The following is a 16767-nucleotide window of genomic DNA, read 5'->3' as shown; positions in this document are numbered from 1 at the left end:
GGAGCTCATTCCACAAGTGGGAAGCACCACAGAAGAAGGTAAAGATGGGAGACTGAAATAAATGGGGCATCATTGGTGGAATGAAGGGCCGGGGGACATGAAAGACGATAAAATCCAACTTGGAGGCTGGGCCTAAGGGCTTATCTACACATATGGCACTGCAGTGGTGCAGCAGCACCAATGAGTCTGTAATGCTTAGTAACCACAGTACCTATGCCGATGGGAGAGCTTCTCCCATCGGCACAGGTACTCCACCTCCCTGATAAGCAGTAGCTATGTCGACAGAAGAAGCTCTCCCATTTACGTAGCACTGTCTACACCAGAGTTCGGTCGGCGTAACTGTGTTGCGCAGGGGTGTGGATTTTCTGCGTTGCTCAGGGTAGTTATACCACCATAAGTCTGTAGTGTAGATCACGCCTACATTATTCAAGGCCTTGAAGGTGTTAAGTGAGAAGTTTGAACTTTTATGCAGTGGCTGAAGGGACGCTAATGGAGGGGTGCAAAGGTAGACAGAGGATGGTAGGATCTGATCAATGGGGAAGGAAGAGCATTTTTGCCACTGCGTTTCAGGCAGACTGGCAGGGAGTGACGCAGTCATCTGCTGGTTGCAGCCATCAAGGCAAGATGCAGCCAGGGTATTAGCCCCTGGAACAGAATGGAAGGGTCACATTTGCAAAACATTGAGGAGGAAGAAGCAATATTCTGCAACAGCCTTGTTGTGTGGGAAGAAGGGAAAGGAGGAGTCAAAGGGACTGTGAGCCTAAGCGATGGGCAGGATGGTGTTGTGCCAACGACAACAGAGAAAGGAGGAAATGGAAAAACCAAGAAGCTCTATGCTGGCGATGGGCCATCTAAGGCCATATATCAGGAGATCGTCTGCAGCACAGGAGTGGGCAGAGGGAAACAGGGCCCATAGATTAGTGAGTCATCAGCCAAGAGATGAGAGTTTAAACTGTACAAATGGATACAGTCACCAAGGAGAAGGCGTAGAGGGAGAAGCCATGGAAGGGGTCCCCAGAGTGTTGGTTGAGGGAGGAGAAGGAGGAAGCAAGGTGGAGTTTGTAAGGGGAGCAAATTAGACAAATTTACCCTAGTGGCACTGATAAAGGTGCTGTAGAAGATATCAAGAGAGCTACGTGAGCCCTTGTGTCAGCAACAGGTACTTTTGCTCAGCAGGAGCACGTGCACGTTTGTCTAAACGTGGCGGCAGAATGCTACCGATGTACAAGGAGCCTTCGAGGCTCAAGATCCAGCTGCTCATCTAATAGCAGAGCCAGTCACTTTCACACTAACTCCACGTGGACTTGGTGTCCACAGCACCCAACAACAACCTGCATTTCCAAGATGCCTATGAAGGCTGTGATTGGCTACAGAATCAGTGCACCAGGATCAAGTCCCACATGAGACATCTCTCTGAATTTTAAACCCATGTAAACACTGCAGATTCTGTCTGTCTAACAGCCTTACCAGCAAAACCCCTAAAAATTAAGTCTGCAGGGGAATATTTATATCTACAATTTATTATCAGAATAACAGGGACTCCAACTTAGCACAGCAACTCAATGAAAGGAAAACCATGTTTTTCTTGATAAAAGCTTGTGCTATCTAAATCCTGCACATGCCAAAAGGGAATATTACCACTGTATATTGAGGAACTCAAACGTCATTCAAGATTCATACTCATGGTTACCATAACCCCTCAGTACGTGTGCAAGCACACATCTGTCTATCCATCTACAGAGGTGAGTTACCCACATGATATTCACATTCTTCTCTCTGTTTTTCATGTGTGGGAATATTTATTCTTTTCTTTTACCTATAACATTTTGCACTATCAGCAGCAGATACCACAGCACTGTACAAACCATTCCTCCCGTAGATATACCCCCCTCCCCGTATGAAGTTGGAAAACTTCATCTCCGCTTTACAGATGGGGAAACTCAAGCAGAAAGCATAGTTAAGCCAGTTAGTTGTGTGAGGTCACAAAATGAGGCAGTGGAAGAGTTGGGAATCATGACCCGCAGAAATCATGACTTCCATTCCCATGCTCCCCCACCAACAATCTGTACACCCTAGCAGATTGCTCCCATCAATGGACATATGAGCTAAATTTGCTAAGTTGCTACAGTAGTTCTGCTGTTTAATTAAGGTCCTGTCTTCCATCTCCAGAGGCCACACAGGGGAAACACCAGCCACAGTCTCATTTGGACCTACTCTGGAAATGTCTTCGCAAAGCAAACAGAACTCTGGGCAAGCACAAGCCGTGCCCCCAAACATTTCAGCCTGCTCCTCAACTGCAGGCCCCAGCATGGCTGGGAAATCAGCTGCCACTCAGCAGCCTTTGAAAAGGGTTGTGTTAACCAAAGACCACGTGTTTGGCTGTACAATGCCTGTATTAACAAGGATGGAGGCTGGCAACTACTTTGTTATGTTATAAACCTGTCCCAGTAGGCTCTGCTACGCACCACCAACGCTTCAAGGCTGCAGATAAACACAAGGCGAATCATGAAAAACAGACGGTGCTCAATGATTCAGTTTCTCTTGGCACGAGCCCCATGATCCTGAAGAGAAGCAACGATGTTGCTGGGGAGAACTGAAAGAATGGCTCCATATGGCAACCATCACTGTCTTCTCATTGGCTAAGCACTACCTAGCCTGCCTGAAACAGTTCCCACGAGGATGGCCATGAAGCAGAAAAGGAAACGAGTGAAACATTCCAGTGGGGAGGCAGCAGGAAAACCCCTTGCAACCTGCTGAAACATCACTTGCTCTTCGCAAGCACCCCACAGACTCATAACAGCATATTTTCTTCCTTCACAAACCGACTCAGAATCCACCCGCATTCCGTTCTATCAGGAACTGGCCAATACACCAAGGAGGCAATTTAATGTATTTTTACCTCCCGCCCCAACCTACCCAACCCTGCTTAACGCAGGGCAGCCAAACGGCATTTCCTGTGAGACCTATAAGAAGGGCAAAGGGGTGAGGTAATATCTTTTAGAGAGAGACATGCTTTCGAGCTCTGAGTACATTCCCCAGACCTGAAGCAGAGCTCTGTGTAAACTCGAAAGTTCATCTCTCTCACCAACAGAAGGTGGTCCAACAAAAGATATGAGCTCAGCCACCTTGCCTCACTAATATCCTGGGACCAACACAGCTACAACAACACGGCACAAGGGCATTCATTCTTCAGCGCTCAACAACCGCTGTTACTGCCAAAGACAGCAGGACCCAAAGCCCCCCACCAACACACACACACACACACACACAAACACACATGCTTATTCCCAATAGCAGGAACAGCTGCAGCCCAGAACAACAAAAGAGAAAGACTCTATTGCTCTCTAGGTCCAGGCAATGAACAGAAGAGGTAGTCGTACTGTTTCCCTTCAAAGGGCTCTGGGAGTGCCACTGGCTGGTATAGACAGTACCTTTTGTGGAAATAAAACACACCACCTTTCATAATGTGGCATTAGAGCCTGGCATTCCTTGAAGGTGCCTCTTGCTGGAGAAGAGCAGCTACACGTACCTTTCATCCCAAACTTGGATCTTCGACCGTACTTGTTGATCATAATAAAGAGCACCACCAAGAGGACACACGCGAAAGCTGCAAGCCCAACTGCTATGGATACCTGCAAGGGACAAATCTGAAAGTTAGGATGAAGGAACATATGATATCCAAACCAGTTCAGACTTGAAAAGTAAAAGTCTCCTGGCTCAGTCACTCCTGTACACTTACATGCTGCTGTGGAGACGAATCCATCTGAATGCAAATGGCTTTAGTGCAGTTTTGAAACTACAAGAGCCTCTTACTGCGACAGGAAAAATAAGAATAATTTCTATATAGATACAATTCTGCTCCGATATCACATTTCCCATGCCTCTGAACCCTCACTCTCTAATCATCAAGTACATCTGCATGGAATCTTCGCTCCTTAGTATTCCTTAATGCCCTGGGTTTTTTGCCCTTCATAATCTCCATTTGACACATCTTACCCAATGTGTGGTCTCACAACCATAAGTGGATACTAACTTGCGATGGGGAATATGCAGTAGGAGCAGAAGAATTCTTTCACAACATCAATTCTGCCTCCATGCAAGCAACCCTCAGAAGCAAGAATAAGGGAAGAGAAAACACAAGAGACAGAAGGCGGTCGAACTCTTTTCCTGAGGTTCCAGCTGCTCCTTTATGAGTAGTAGTGGTAAATATTTATATTATGATCGTACCCAAAGTGCCCCAGTTGGGACTGGGGTCCCATTGTGCCAAGCCCTGTACGGATGCAGAAGGGAGATCATCCCTGTACACAAAGGCTTACAGCCCAAAGCTCCTTTTTATATTTATTAATATTTATTCTGCAGATCTTTACCCAAGACTCTTTAATTGTGTTGCTGTAAATAAACAGCTTCCTTTCAGGATTTCTTCCGTTTGCATTTGGCCAATTATTCTTACTGCCTTCCAGGGCCTCTTATTGCATTTGGACCTGTGTTCCTCTTACTGTGATGTGTTCAATCACAGAAGAAAATACAGCATTAACAGAAAGACATTTTACTCCTTTCATCGCTTGATGCTTTTCCCAGTCTTTGATAGACGCATGGTTTTATTTTTCAAAGGTCACATTTTAACAAGTATGATTTTCATTCCCCTGTATATATTCTGCATTTCTTTTTCTACACTGGGTGCTGTTCACGAGTAAGGTCCCATTGTATGAAGCGCTTTCCTCAGTTCCCCTGAGAATTACCGCAGGATAAAACATTCAGAAAAATCGATAAGGGTTTGTTTATTCTGTCAATATTTTCTGGATTTCAAGATTCTCAAAACCTTGCATAAAATTAGAGCAATTCTATGAAACCCCTAATTATTTTCCCAACACTGTTGCTCTCAACATTTTCCCCATCTCTGTCTGGATTTTGTGAAAAGTGAAATTTTGAGGGTCTTGCAAACCATGTAAAATGAATTGGCAAAACTTATTTCAGCCAATGTGATCAAGTCCTAGTGCGACATCACCAAATGCAGCGGGGGGGGGGGGGGTTAAAGAAGGGGTGGATGAATCGGTATTGATGAAAATAAACCAGAACTGAATCCATGCTCCTAAAGATTCCATTATAGCATGAAACAACTCAATTAATTGATTGATTTGTCATTTTTTTCACTGTTCTCTCAGAATTTCTGACCCTGCAGGAAATACTTTGGGGGAGACTCTGTCTTCAAGAGATTCACAACCCAGTTTTGCAAACTCAAGAGGCTAACGTAGTTCATATCAGTATCCCTGCTTATCCATCGCAAACCACTGAACCATCTAAAGTCTGGCCATCATTAATTGGACAGGGTAGGATTTTACTTACAAACAAATATCTCAGTATAGAAGCAATGGTGGTGCAAACAGTATACCACCCTATCCATCAGCAACAGCAGAAATCAATAGAAAATGCTTCCCCTGTACAAAAAGGAGACAGGACTCACCCCAAATGTATCCTCCTCTGGTTTGTGGGTCACAGTGATAGGTGGGGTGGGGCTCACTTCATAGTCACCAACTGGAACCAGAAGAAGAAAGAGGAAATATTCAATTTGTGCCCCCAAGGAATTCCACAGGCCCCAGAACATCCCAACCTTGTGATGTCACACTACATAGCACTGGCTAGCCCAGAGAATGAGGTCTCTTGCCTTCTATTTCAAAGACTTTGAATTCAAGTCTTATTGGGGTTGTAATTTCTCCTGAACTGGCATAGACCAAATGAGCTAATAGGTGTTTTTTTACTTAAGCTCTCTAGGTTCCTATGTGACTCGGCAGTGAGGAAGCAAAGTCAAGTTACTGATCGGACACAGTGTCACTCCCACCAGTTAATGAGAAGCAGTCTGATCCCATATGTTCTGTGGGTGAGGGTTCTTCATCCACCCACATGCCTCCCAGCACCAGGGGAAAGCTAGTGGTTCAAGCATCCCTGGAATGCAGATTGCTACAAGACTGAATCCTGCCAAATTAAAACCAACAAACAATGACTTGAGTGATTTTTTAAATTAAATGCATTTGAATGCTGGCAATTAAAAATCCAGGGAGCAGAAATCCCCCAGCCACAGAACAGGTACAGCACTTACCCTACACACCTGTTCAATGGGCCTCAGCTCCTACTTGGAAGAGTCCACACTACAATGAAGGGGGGAGGGATTCCAATATCCAGGACCCAATCAGTCCTTTGGCTTGTGCTCAGACTGCTGCAATATGGGGGTCAAACCAGCACTTGTTGTGATGCAGACAACTGTTCTGCTAGGAAGGGGACTGAGACCCAGCTGCTCATTTCATACAGGTGATTCAATGGCAACTTCTTTGGGGCACCACCTATCTGCACCTAATTTAGATCAGTAACCTCAAGGGGAGAGGTTCCATATTACTTCCCCAAGCCCTGAACCACATCAGCCCTCACAAGGCTAGCTCTGAAGACTGCTTTTCCTTTCAGTTTCAGTGGACTAGGCATCTATACCACTGCCCTGTGGCACCCCAAACTACAGCCAGTACAGGAGTTGCTTGAAGACACATTCACGCCTCTGTGTCATACTGCAAAGTTACCCGTGCTACCGGCACATCACATGCTTCCCTCTCCATTGGTCTGGATCCTTCTTCAGGACCCCACTAGGCAGGAATAGACCTGCCCAGGATCTACAGACTGTACAGCACATAAAAACCTTCCTTAATACACTCAGGCTCTCACAGAGGGGAAGCCAGACACTTATTTCCTCATCTCCCTCTCTAACAATCCCTCCTGCCTAGCGCTAAAGCATTAGATCGCCCCCAAACGTCATCTGCAAGGTACTTGGATTCAGGAGGTGAAAAAAGGAAATGAAGCAAAAGGCAAGAAGGCACTTACTTGAAACAAAGTTATCCGTACTCTCTGTGAAAAGGACAAAGAGAGAAGCAACACAATTAACAGCACAGTAAAGGGACGTCAGCCCCTCCCATCCAAACACTTCTCAGCCACACTCCCACATCATCCCAACCAGCCCAGGGACGTTTGAGGGCGTACCTCTCGGAGTAAGCCAGCCACTAGCTAATGCCAGCTCACTGACTGCACAGGGAGCAGAGGGAAAACCCTCCTAGGAAGAGCATAGCTACTTTAAGAGATTTCTCTGTTTAGATCCACACGGCAGGGCTGAGCAGGATTTGGGGGAGGTGTGGCAAGAGAACAAAGCTTCCCATTTTTGGCCCATTTGGCAGTCCTGGCTCAAAATAATCTCAGACTGTGTTGAAGGTCGGGATTGGGGTGCACTGGAACAGCTGTGAGGGGGCTTGGGCTGAAATGGGGGAGGGAGGACTGCAGGTTGGGATTCCAGTGGATTGATAGGGCAGAACTGGAAACCCCATGGCCCCAGTAGCTGTAATACCATTTAGGAGCAAGTTGCAGAGCTGTGATGGAGTGAGGACTGGAAGCAATTGGGCTCAGGACAGAGGTGTGGCTGGTGCGGGGGAAAGGGGCCGCACGACATTTGCGCCATCCTGTAAAGTAGGCCCTCTTAGTCATTCCCCTCAGCAACCTGACCAGTTCACGGTATCCAGTAAAGCTCCTTCCAAACAAAACAGCTCGCTAGGGCCCCAGGTGACAATGTCTAAAGCTCTCAGTGACAATCAGTTTATATAGCATGAGAACAACATCAGCTTTCAATGTACTCGCCAGCAAAAGAAACTGACCCTGATACTAACAGGATTTTACACAGCTTTGCCGGCCAAGGGTGCCTGGAATGATGCTGCAGCGTTCCCATAAAAGCATGGCAGAGGCTTGGAAGGGAAGCAAATACAGACCCAGGGTCATACGTGCAGCTCCCAATGAACTGAAGTTTGGTTCGGTTAATTGGGCTGTGATGGATTAGATCAGTAGTTCTTGACTCCTGGGCAAGTTACTACACTTTTTTAATTTGAGGGGGCTGGAAATTTTCCAGGGACTGCAGCATAGGAGCCAGCAAACAGAGTTGAAAACAGCAGCCTTTGCATGGAGATCCCTGTTGGAGGAGAAGGGAGGCAAGCCTCTGCTCCTGAGGGGCAGGGAGAGAGTTCTTGACAGTGTGTTTGCTTGCTTGAGGGTTTGTTTTCAGTTTGCAAAGTCTGGCAGGGGGCAGTGCATGGGGAGAGAAGCAGAGCCTGTGATCACAGCTGAACCTTGATTGTGGGGGCGAGGCTTCCCTAATCAGCAAGCCTATAAAGGCAGCCAACCAATTGGCCGGCAGCACAGGAGCCAGCAAACAGGGGTATGTTTTGGGTTCTTTCCCCACTCCTTTTTTCTTTCTTCAGAGGAGCGTAGGAGGGAAGGCTATGACAGCTACACAGGCAGCTGTAGTAGTGACCCAAAGAATGGAAGAGACAATTAAGATGACTGGATGTGGAAGCTGTGGGATATACTTTATTCTGGAGAGGGTACCTGAAAGGTGCTTCATTTGTATGAAGTGCCGTCTGATGCATCTGATGGAGGAGAAGATCCAAGGTTTGGAGAGGCAGCTAGAAACTGTGGTGGATTTTCAAAGGGGATTTGGGCAGATGATGGAGGGAAGGAGAGAAGAGGCTGAAGAGAAACCTCATGACTTGCAAATGCATGCTGGACCAGAGAACTGTGAGGGTAGACTTCTGGATGAGGAAAATGGCCAACGGAAGCACATGACTATGAGAACAAGGAGGAGGAAAAGACTGGCTAGCGAAGGAGAAACAGAGCAGAGGAACAGGTTCGCTGAGTTGAAAAATGAAAAGGAGAGGCAGTCAGTAACCAAAGATGGGAAGGCAAGGAAGAAAAGAAGAGCAGCTAGTCCTGCAAGAAGAGGGAAAGAGACAATGAAGACAGCCAGACTTCAGAGACCTAAGAGGATAGAGGATGACTCGCAGGAGACTACAAGTGCGAACAGAAGACTTGCAGCCAGAAAGAACAGAAGGGGGAAGGCTGGAGAATTGCAACACTCAGAAGAGGCAGGTGTACGAGATTGGGGACTCCCCTACTAAGAAGAACAGACAGACCTGTCACCACAGCTGATCCGGAGAACAGAAGGGTGTGTTGTCTGCCGTGAGATAAGAGACAGGATGTGGACCTGAGATGGAAGAGGATCCTAATGGGAGCTGGAAAGAATCCACTGATTGTCCTTCATGTTGGAACAAATGATATTGCTAGATTCTCACTGGGACACAACAAGGAAAACTGACAGGCTGGAGAAGACACTTAAAGAAATGGAGGCTCAGGTGACCCTCAGGGGGATTCTACCTGTCTGTAGAGGAGGAGGGCAAAGGCAAGACAAGATTATGATGATGAACAGATGGTTCAGACAATGGTGCTATAAGGAGGGCTTTGGGATGTTCAACCAGTGGGAGGTATTCACAGACAGAGGACTGTTCTCATGGGATGGACTCCACCTGAGTAGAGAGGGAAATATGCTTCTGGGACGGAGGTTGGCACAACTGATTAAAAGAGCTTTAAACTAGGAACATGGGGGAAACGGTTTGGAGCTCATGTAATCTCTGCATCTGATTCTAATATTGAGTGGGAGGAAAACCAAGTAAAAGAGCAATGAAGAAAGGAATAAAAGAGGGTAAGAAAATGTACAACAACAAGAGGAAAGATAGGGCTAAATCACTGGGAGTAACAGTCAGGTATACTGGCAGTAAAATGACGGTACCTAATCCAGCGAGGAATTTGGGCAAAACCAAGCAGAAACAACTAAGATGTCTGTGAATCAGTGCAAGGAACCTGGGTAACAAAATGGAGGAACTAGAACTACCAGTGCAAGAAGTGAAAGTAGATATTATAAGGTGAATGGAAACCTGGTGAAACAGTAACCACGACTTCAATCCAGGTGTTGGAGGGTATGTGCTGTTCAGAAAAGACAGAAATAAAGGTAAAGGTGGTATTAATAATGGGGAAGACTGTAAAGAAATTAGAAGTGATGGAATGCATAAAACTGAATCTGTTTGGGTCAAAATCTCTTTGGGGAAGAAAGGTAACAGAGGTTCCACTGGGATAGTGCTTGGGCCTGCTATAGACACCCAGGATCTGATTTGGATATGGAGAGAGACCTCTAATATTTTTAATAAAATAAACACTACTGGGAATTGTGTGATTATGAGAGATTTTCATTTCCCAGATATAGACTGGAAGACAAGTGTGTAAATGGTAGGGCCCAGATATTCCTGGACGTGATAGTCAACAGATTTCTTCACCAGATAGTCACTGAACCTACAAGATGTGATGCTATTTTAGATTTAGTATTGGTAAGTAGCATGGACTTCATAGGACTCCTGGTTGTAGAGGACAACCTTGATTCGAGTGATCATGAATTAATTCAGTTTAGACTAAACTGAAGGATAAACAGAAATAGGTCTGTAACTATCCTTGATTTCAAAAGGGCACACTTTAAAAAGTAAAGGAAATAACTAAGGGAAGTGGATTGGATTGAAGAATTTAAGGATCTTAATGTGGAAGAGGCTTGGGATTACTTTGAGTAAGGGGGAAAAAATTGTAGGGAAGGATAGCAGACCTAACTGGATGAACAAGCATCTCAAACAGGTTATTAAGAAGAGAAAACCTACAAGGAATGGAAGAAGTGATGGACACAAAGGAGAGTTACTTCTTGAAAGTCGGAAAGTGTAGGGAGAAAAGTGAGAACTGCCAAAAGCTAAGCAGAGTTGGACTTTGCAAAGGAAATTAAAAGCAATAGTAAAAGATTCTTTTTTTTAAAGAAAACAAGGAAAGAAGTGAGACCGCTAAGCACTGAGGATGGGTTGCAGATTAAAGATCATAAAGGTATGGCCCAACACCTAAGCAAATAATTTGCCTCCGTTTTTAATAAGGATAATGAGGAGCTTGAGGGCAGTGGCAAGGTACCAGTGGAACAAGGATATGGAAGTAGAAATTAGATGGAAGCCAAACTCAGACAGCTTAATGGGACCAAATTGGGGGGCCCAGATAATCTCCATCCAAGAATACTAAAGGAACTGGTATATCAAATTGCAAGGATTTTTAATGAATCTGTCAACTCAGGGGTTGTACCTTATGACTGGAGAATTGAAAATATAGTACCTATATTTAAGAAATGAAAAGAAAGGGATCTGGGAAACTACAGGCTTCTTAGTTTGACCTCAGTTATATGGAAGGTCTTAGAACAAATTATGAAAGAGTGAGTAGTTAAGGACATAGAGGTCAACAGTAATTGGGATAAAATACAACACTGGCTTTACAAAAGGTAGATCATCCCAGACCAACCTAATCTCTTTCTTTGAGAAGATAACCAATTTTCTAGACAAAGGAAATGCAGTAGATCTAATCTACTTGCATTTCAGTAAAGCATTTGATACAGTTCCACATGGTTAGATCAGTAGATTAGTCAAATTATTAGTTAAATTGAAGATGATGAGAATTAATAAGAGAATTGAAATGTGGGTAAGAAGCTGGTTAATGAGGAGACAACAATGGGTCATGCTGTCAGGCTGACGGGAGGTTACTAGTGGAGTTTCTCAAGGGTCAATCTTGGGACCAATCTTATTTAACATTTTCATTAATGACCGTGGTACAAAAAGTGTGAGTGTGCTAATAAAATTTGTGCATGACGCTAAGTTGGGAGATATTGCCAATATGGAGGAGGACCAGATCATCATACAAGAAGATTTTGATGACCTTGAAAACTGGAGTAATAGAAATTGGATGAAATTTAACAGTACAAAGTGAATTTCAGGACTAACAAGAAGAATTTTTGCTGTAAGATGGAGATGTATCAGTTGGAAGTGACAGAGGAGGAGAAAGATGTGGCTGTGTTGGTCAATCACAGGATGACTATGAGCCACCACTGTGATCCCGCCATGAAAAAGGCTAATTGCAATTCTAGGATGCATCAGCCAACGTATTTCCAGATAGGAAAGTGTTATTACCATAATACAGGGCATTGGTGAGACCCCATCTGGAACACTGTGTGCAATTCTGGTCTCCAATGTTTAAGAAAGATTAATTTAAACTGGAACAGATGCAGAGAAGGGCTACTAGGATGATCAGTGCAATGAAGACCCTACCTTAAGAGAGGAGACTTAAGGAGCTTGGCTTGTTTAACCTAACAAAACAAAGAATGAGGGGTGATACGATTGCTCTCTATAAATACATCAGAGGGAAAAACGCCACAGAGGGAGAGGAGTTATTTAAATTAAGGGCCAATGCTGGCAAAAGAACAAATGAATATAAACTGGCCATCAACAAGTTTAGGCTTGAAACTATACAAAAGTTTCAAACCATCAGAGGAGTGAAGTTCTGGAACAGCCTTCCAAGGGAAGCAGTGGGGCCAAAAAACCCTAACCTATTTTAAGACTGAGTTTGATAAGTTTATGAAGGGGGTGGCACAGTGAGATTGCCTACAGTGGTATATGGCCCATCCACAACTGCGATTAGAAAATATCTCCAATGTCCAGAGATAGGACAGTAGTTGGGAAGGGCGATGACAATTCTTTCCCAGGTGTCTGCCTGGCAGGTCTCGCCTACATGCTCAGGGTCTGGTTGCCATATTTGGGGTCAGGACAGAATTTTCCCCCAGGTCAGATTGGCAGAGACCTTGGGATTGTTTTGCCTTTCTTGGCAGCTTTGGACGTGGGTCACTTGCTGGTTTGAACTAGAGTAAATGGTGGATTCTCTGTAACTTGAAGTCTTTAAATCAAACTCTGAGGACTGCAGTAACCCACCCAGAGGTTTGGGGTCTATTTCAGGAATCGGTGGGTGAGGTTCTGTGGCCTGCAATGTGCAGGTCAGACTAAATGATCACGATGGTCCCATCTGGCCTTAAAGTGTATGAATCTATGAGACTCTAAACTTTAATTTTAAAAAATTCTGGTCCTGGCAGGTTGCAGCGAAAACCTCCCCAGTGTAACTAGCAGCAGTAATGAGGTGTGTTGAATGTACAGCTCCTCACGTTTTCTAGAAAAAACAACTTTCAAATGCAAGACTGTACATTTCAGATGCACTGAATGTAAAGGTCAGTTTTGGCAATGTCCGGACCAGTGATCTTCAAGAAAAGTAAATCATGTACTGATTACATCATGGGCGGGGGGCTGCCACAGTGAGAAAGATTCTGGGACACAGGCTCGTGGGAGGAAAAAAAGGGATGAGTTTGTAGTGGCAGGTAGAAAAAGGCAGCGAACCTTTGGATTAGGTCTATCTATAGTCTTTTCTTTTCCAGCACCTTCTATACAAGGATTTCAAAACACTTAAACATTAGCTTATTCTCTCAACATGGTGGCAAGACTGGAATGAATTTTTAGTGTCAGCTCTTTGGAGCAGCAGACCTGCTTCCTGTTACCTTTGGAAAGTGCCTAGCACATTGCAGATGCATCAGAAACAAAATGTTGTTATCCCCATCCTGCAGACAGGGGAACTGAATCACAGAAATGGGAAGCGACAGAGGTGAGAACATAACCTGACCTATCTCCTGACCCCCACCCCATGTGCCAGAAACACAGACTGCCCTTCCTCCCAGATAGCAGAAAGCCTACACAGATTAAGGAGCTAGACAGATGATCATCCTTGAATCTTGAATATAATTTTCCCACTCCTTTCTGTATCTGTTCATGTCTTTAGACTGGTCAGCTCTTCAAGGCAGAGATTTTGGCTTCCATTTACTATATCTGACCACCCGGAAAGCTCTGTGCGCATTGACGGCATGATATAAATAATAAATGACAATACCATTGGTATTGCTCTATATAGAGCAAGTGCCCGATTTTGCTCCGTTTTCTAGGGGCTGCAGGAGCCACGCTGGCCACTTTCTCATGGCATCACTCCTGAAGGCAACAGTATGCACCACTCTGTTAACTCCAGGGTGCCTGATCTGGTGCTGCAAAAACAGAAGGCAGTGCAAGAGCCCTCCCACGCTTTCACTGCAGGACAGCCACCACAACCCTCTCTACTGCACGCCTTATAACAAGAGCTTCCCCTGCTTTATTTTCCCTTCTACAATTTCACCACTCACCGCCCAGTGACACAGGGAGGAATTTAAAATCATTTACTGAGAGTGCCTGACAAATAGTTAATGCCGAGGGACTGGGGGGGTATTTACCATTTTTGTGGGGGCTGTTGCACCAAAATGATGTCTGACAGATTTTTTTTTAATGAAATATATAGAATCCTGAGGACATTCCATCTAGATCACAGCCATTTTATAGACAAAGTAAAACAAGATCACCAAGTCCCTCAAAAGGGCTTTCCTCCACACACAACCACTACCCCAGTTATATGCCCCAAAAGAATATTCGGTGTCAAAAGAGTGGGAGTCCACTTTAAGGGGTGTCAGAGGTAACCCCCCATGATACACTGCAGGCCCTAAGCCCTTCTCTCACGGATAAGTCATGGAGCAACAACCACCACAAACACTGCAGAATGCAAAGTCAAAAACCAGTCACTCATTTCCTTTTCCGTCAAATTTTCACCCTTTTTTCCCTTAAGATGTTGATGAAGATTCCTGTCAAAGAAGAAAGTGGGGTCCCCTGGCATCATATGGCATGGGTTGGGCAAACTTCACAAGCTAATTGGGCCATGCCTGGTCTGTACATGGTTGATCAGACCCAAGTGTCCCATCGTGATGTTATGTTGTTGTTCAAGCCACCATCTTTCTGAGGAGACTTGACACAAAGGCCATGATCATTCAAAGCCACCAAAAACGTCATGGCACTTTCTGCACCAATAGGTATGTTAGCTCTTACGTCATGGTCAGTTTGGATAATTACATCCTCCCTCCCTAAAATCCCCTTTGATTTCAACTGGATACACAACTCTTTTTCACACCCATGTCTAGACTCTTGTGAAATGTTGCTCAATGCTGGTAAACAGTTATTATATTGTGCACCAGAGGGGACTGTATTTTAATGTGAGGTTCAATGATCCTGGTGCATAGCTTGTATAGCAGCCTGTTAAGTGCTCCAGGATGCAAGGCACTACAGAAACATAAGCTGTGACTCTCTCACCTGGAAAGGGCTTCTCGAGGAAATGCCCTTTGATGGTCTGGTTGGCTGTCCCCAGCTGGTTAGTGGCCACGAGGGTGTAGTTGCCATTGTTGTAGTGAGTGGGCTTGTTGAAGAGTAGACAGCCCTCAGACACTTCACCCTGCTGGTAGAACTCCATGCGGATGATCTCAGTCTCCCTGAGGACCTGACCATTGTGCAGCCAGTGAAGGCTGGGCACCGGGTTCCCATGCACCACAAACTCAATGCAGTGCTCCAGACGTAGCTCTGGCTCTTCCAGGCTCTGAATGCGTGGCGGATCTAGCATAGAGAAACACAATGCAAATTTGTGGGACTCAAGACCCAAGTAACCTCACATGTTCCAGGCAATGATGATTACCTCATCTCCCAGCAGCCAGCCACCAAAGCGCACTCGAACAGCTAGAGGAACCTCCCATCCCATGGCTGAATTTGCTGTGTGTGCATGCTACGCTCTACTACAGCTGCAATGTCGTCAGCAGCCTTACCAGGTGAGCTGGAATGGAGCCTTGCCCAAAGGAGCCAAGCCTGGTTTTGGCAGTAGGAGATGACCTGCTGTCATTTAAGAGTTTCTTCCCTTCCCTCTGGGCTTGATGACACGAAATCAACTAAGCTTGTCTCAGCTGGGAGTTGCTCTCAGAGCATTTCATAGCACTCACATCACACTGATGCAAGACCTTTCCCAGCACATGTTTAAGGGTTGTTCACATTCATTTTAGTGGGCATGTAACGAGCAGTGCAGGATAGAGGGACATTCAGTCTCGACAGTCAAAATCCCCAATAAAGAAACAAGTAATCAGGCTCCACTCTGCCCTGGATAATGGATACATAATAGAAATGAAAAATGTCTTTCCCCTCAGCACTGAGGGTGTCCCCTGGAACCCCTTACTTTGCATCCCCACTCCTCCTCACCCCACCAGTTTAATTCCTAAATGGCCCTGCTTCACCGCAGCCTTTTCTCTGGTGTGGAGGACCGAATGGGGTCATGCGGAACATCAACCTGAAGGGGCACCACTGAGCCACTCTAGCCTCTGTAAGCTACAAGCACGGCTAGCTCCGTAGGTCTGGGAAACAAGGTCTGAGATCAGATCTTGGATTTGGACCCCTGCTAACCAGCCCGAATTAAGTTTGTAGCTGTCCACTTAGCGTGCATATTGTTGTATTCCCCTCCCCACACAATGTCAATGGAGCAGCCTGCTCATGTTATGTAGGCTTTTCTAGTGCATTGTTATTAATTACACACATGTCTACAAGGTGCCCCTTGGGGCTCTCTGGTCACATTCAGTAGTTTAGGAATTCTCAGCCATTCAAGCAAACATCCCTCAGGGTTTCTGAATGGCTGCATGTCCTTGGAGGCTTTGATTGGTTGAATATCCTCCAGGATTGTTACAATTAAAGGACGTGTAGCAGGACAGGGATTAAAGCTGGGAGCTCACCTCCATTTAATACATATGCATGGTACCCTCTCCTGAGAGGCCTCTGAACTGAGGATACCTACGCCTCAAGAATTCAAACTCCGCTCCACCATCGCTGATGAAAACTTAATTACAGCATCACATGTAAGGCCCCAAACACTGAGGCCACAGAGCATGACCAAAGATGGCCCACTACTGTAGGGCAAGGATCAGAACTTCATAAGACAAAGGCCTTCTATTCTTTCCTAAGCACTCTCCTTTCCCGTACCCCATGCAGAGGGCTGGGGTCACGCCCACAGGCAGCCCCTAACTAACAGGAAAGATCCATCAACTTTCCCCTCTGTTTTTTCTAAAGAGTTTCATGTTGTGAAAGTGGAGAAACA

The 16767-nt window shown here is 45.4% G+C and overlaps 1 protein-coding gene across 7 annotated transcripts in view; it reads right to left on the bottom strand.

The window, feature by feature from the left end:
* Positions 1 to 16767, bottom strand: part of NTRK3 (neurotrophic receptor tyrosine kinase 3) — a 455727-nt gene that overhangs the window by 186366 nt on the left and 252594 nt on the right. For all 7 annotated transcript variants that reach the window (XM_073304182.1, XM_073304180.1, XM_073304181.1 and 4 more), the window contains exons 8-11: positions 14955 to 15251; positions 6862 to 6885; positions 5462 to 5532; positions 3530 to 3632 (exon numbers count right to left, since the gene is read on the bottom strand). In XM_073304182.1, the coding sequence (XP_073160283.1) occupies positions 3530 to 3632; positions 5462 to 5532; positions 6862 to 6885; positions 14955 to 15251 (495 nt within the window). The remainder of the gene's footprint in view (positions 1 to 3529; positions 3633 to 5461; positions 5533 to 6861; positions 6886 to 14954; positions 15252 to 16767) is intronic.

The sequence above is a fragment of the Lepidochelys kempii genome, chromosome 10 (assembly GCF_965140265.1).
Source record: "Lepidochelys kempii isolate rLepKem1 chromosome 10, rLepKem1.hap2, whole genome shotgun sequence".
In the NCBI taxonomy this organism is placed as follows: domain Eukaryota; kingdom Metazoa; phylum Chordata; order Testudines; family Cheloniidae; genus Lepidochelys; species Lepidochelys kempii.
The sequence above is the reverse complement of the archived record's forward strand: the minus strand, read 5'-3'. Positions and strand labels throughout refer to the sequence as shown.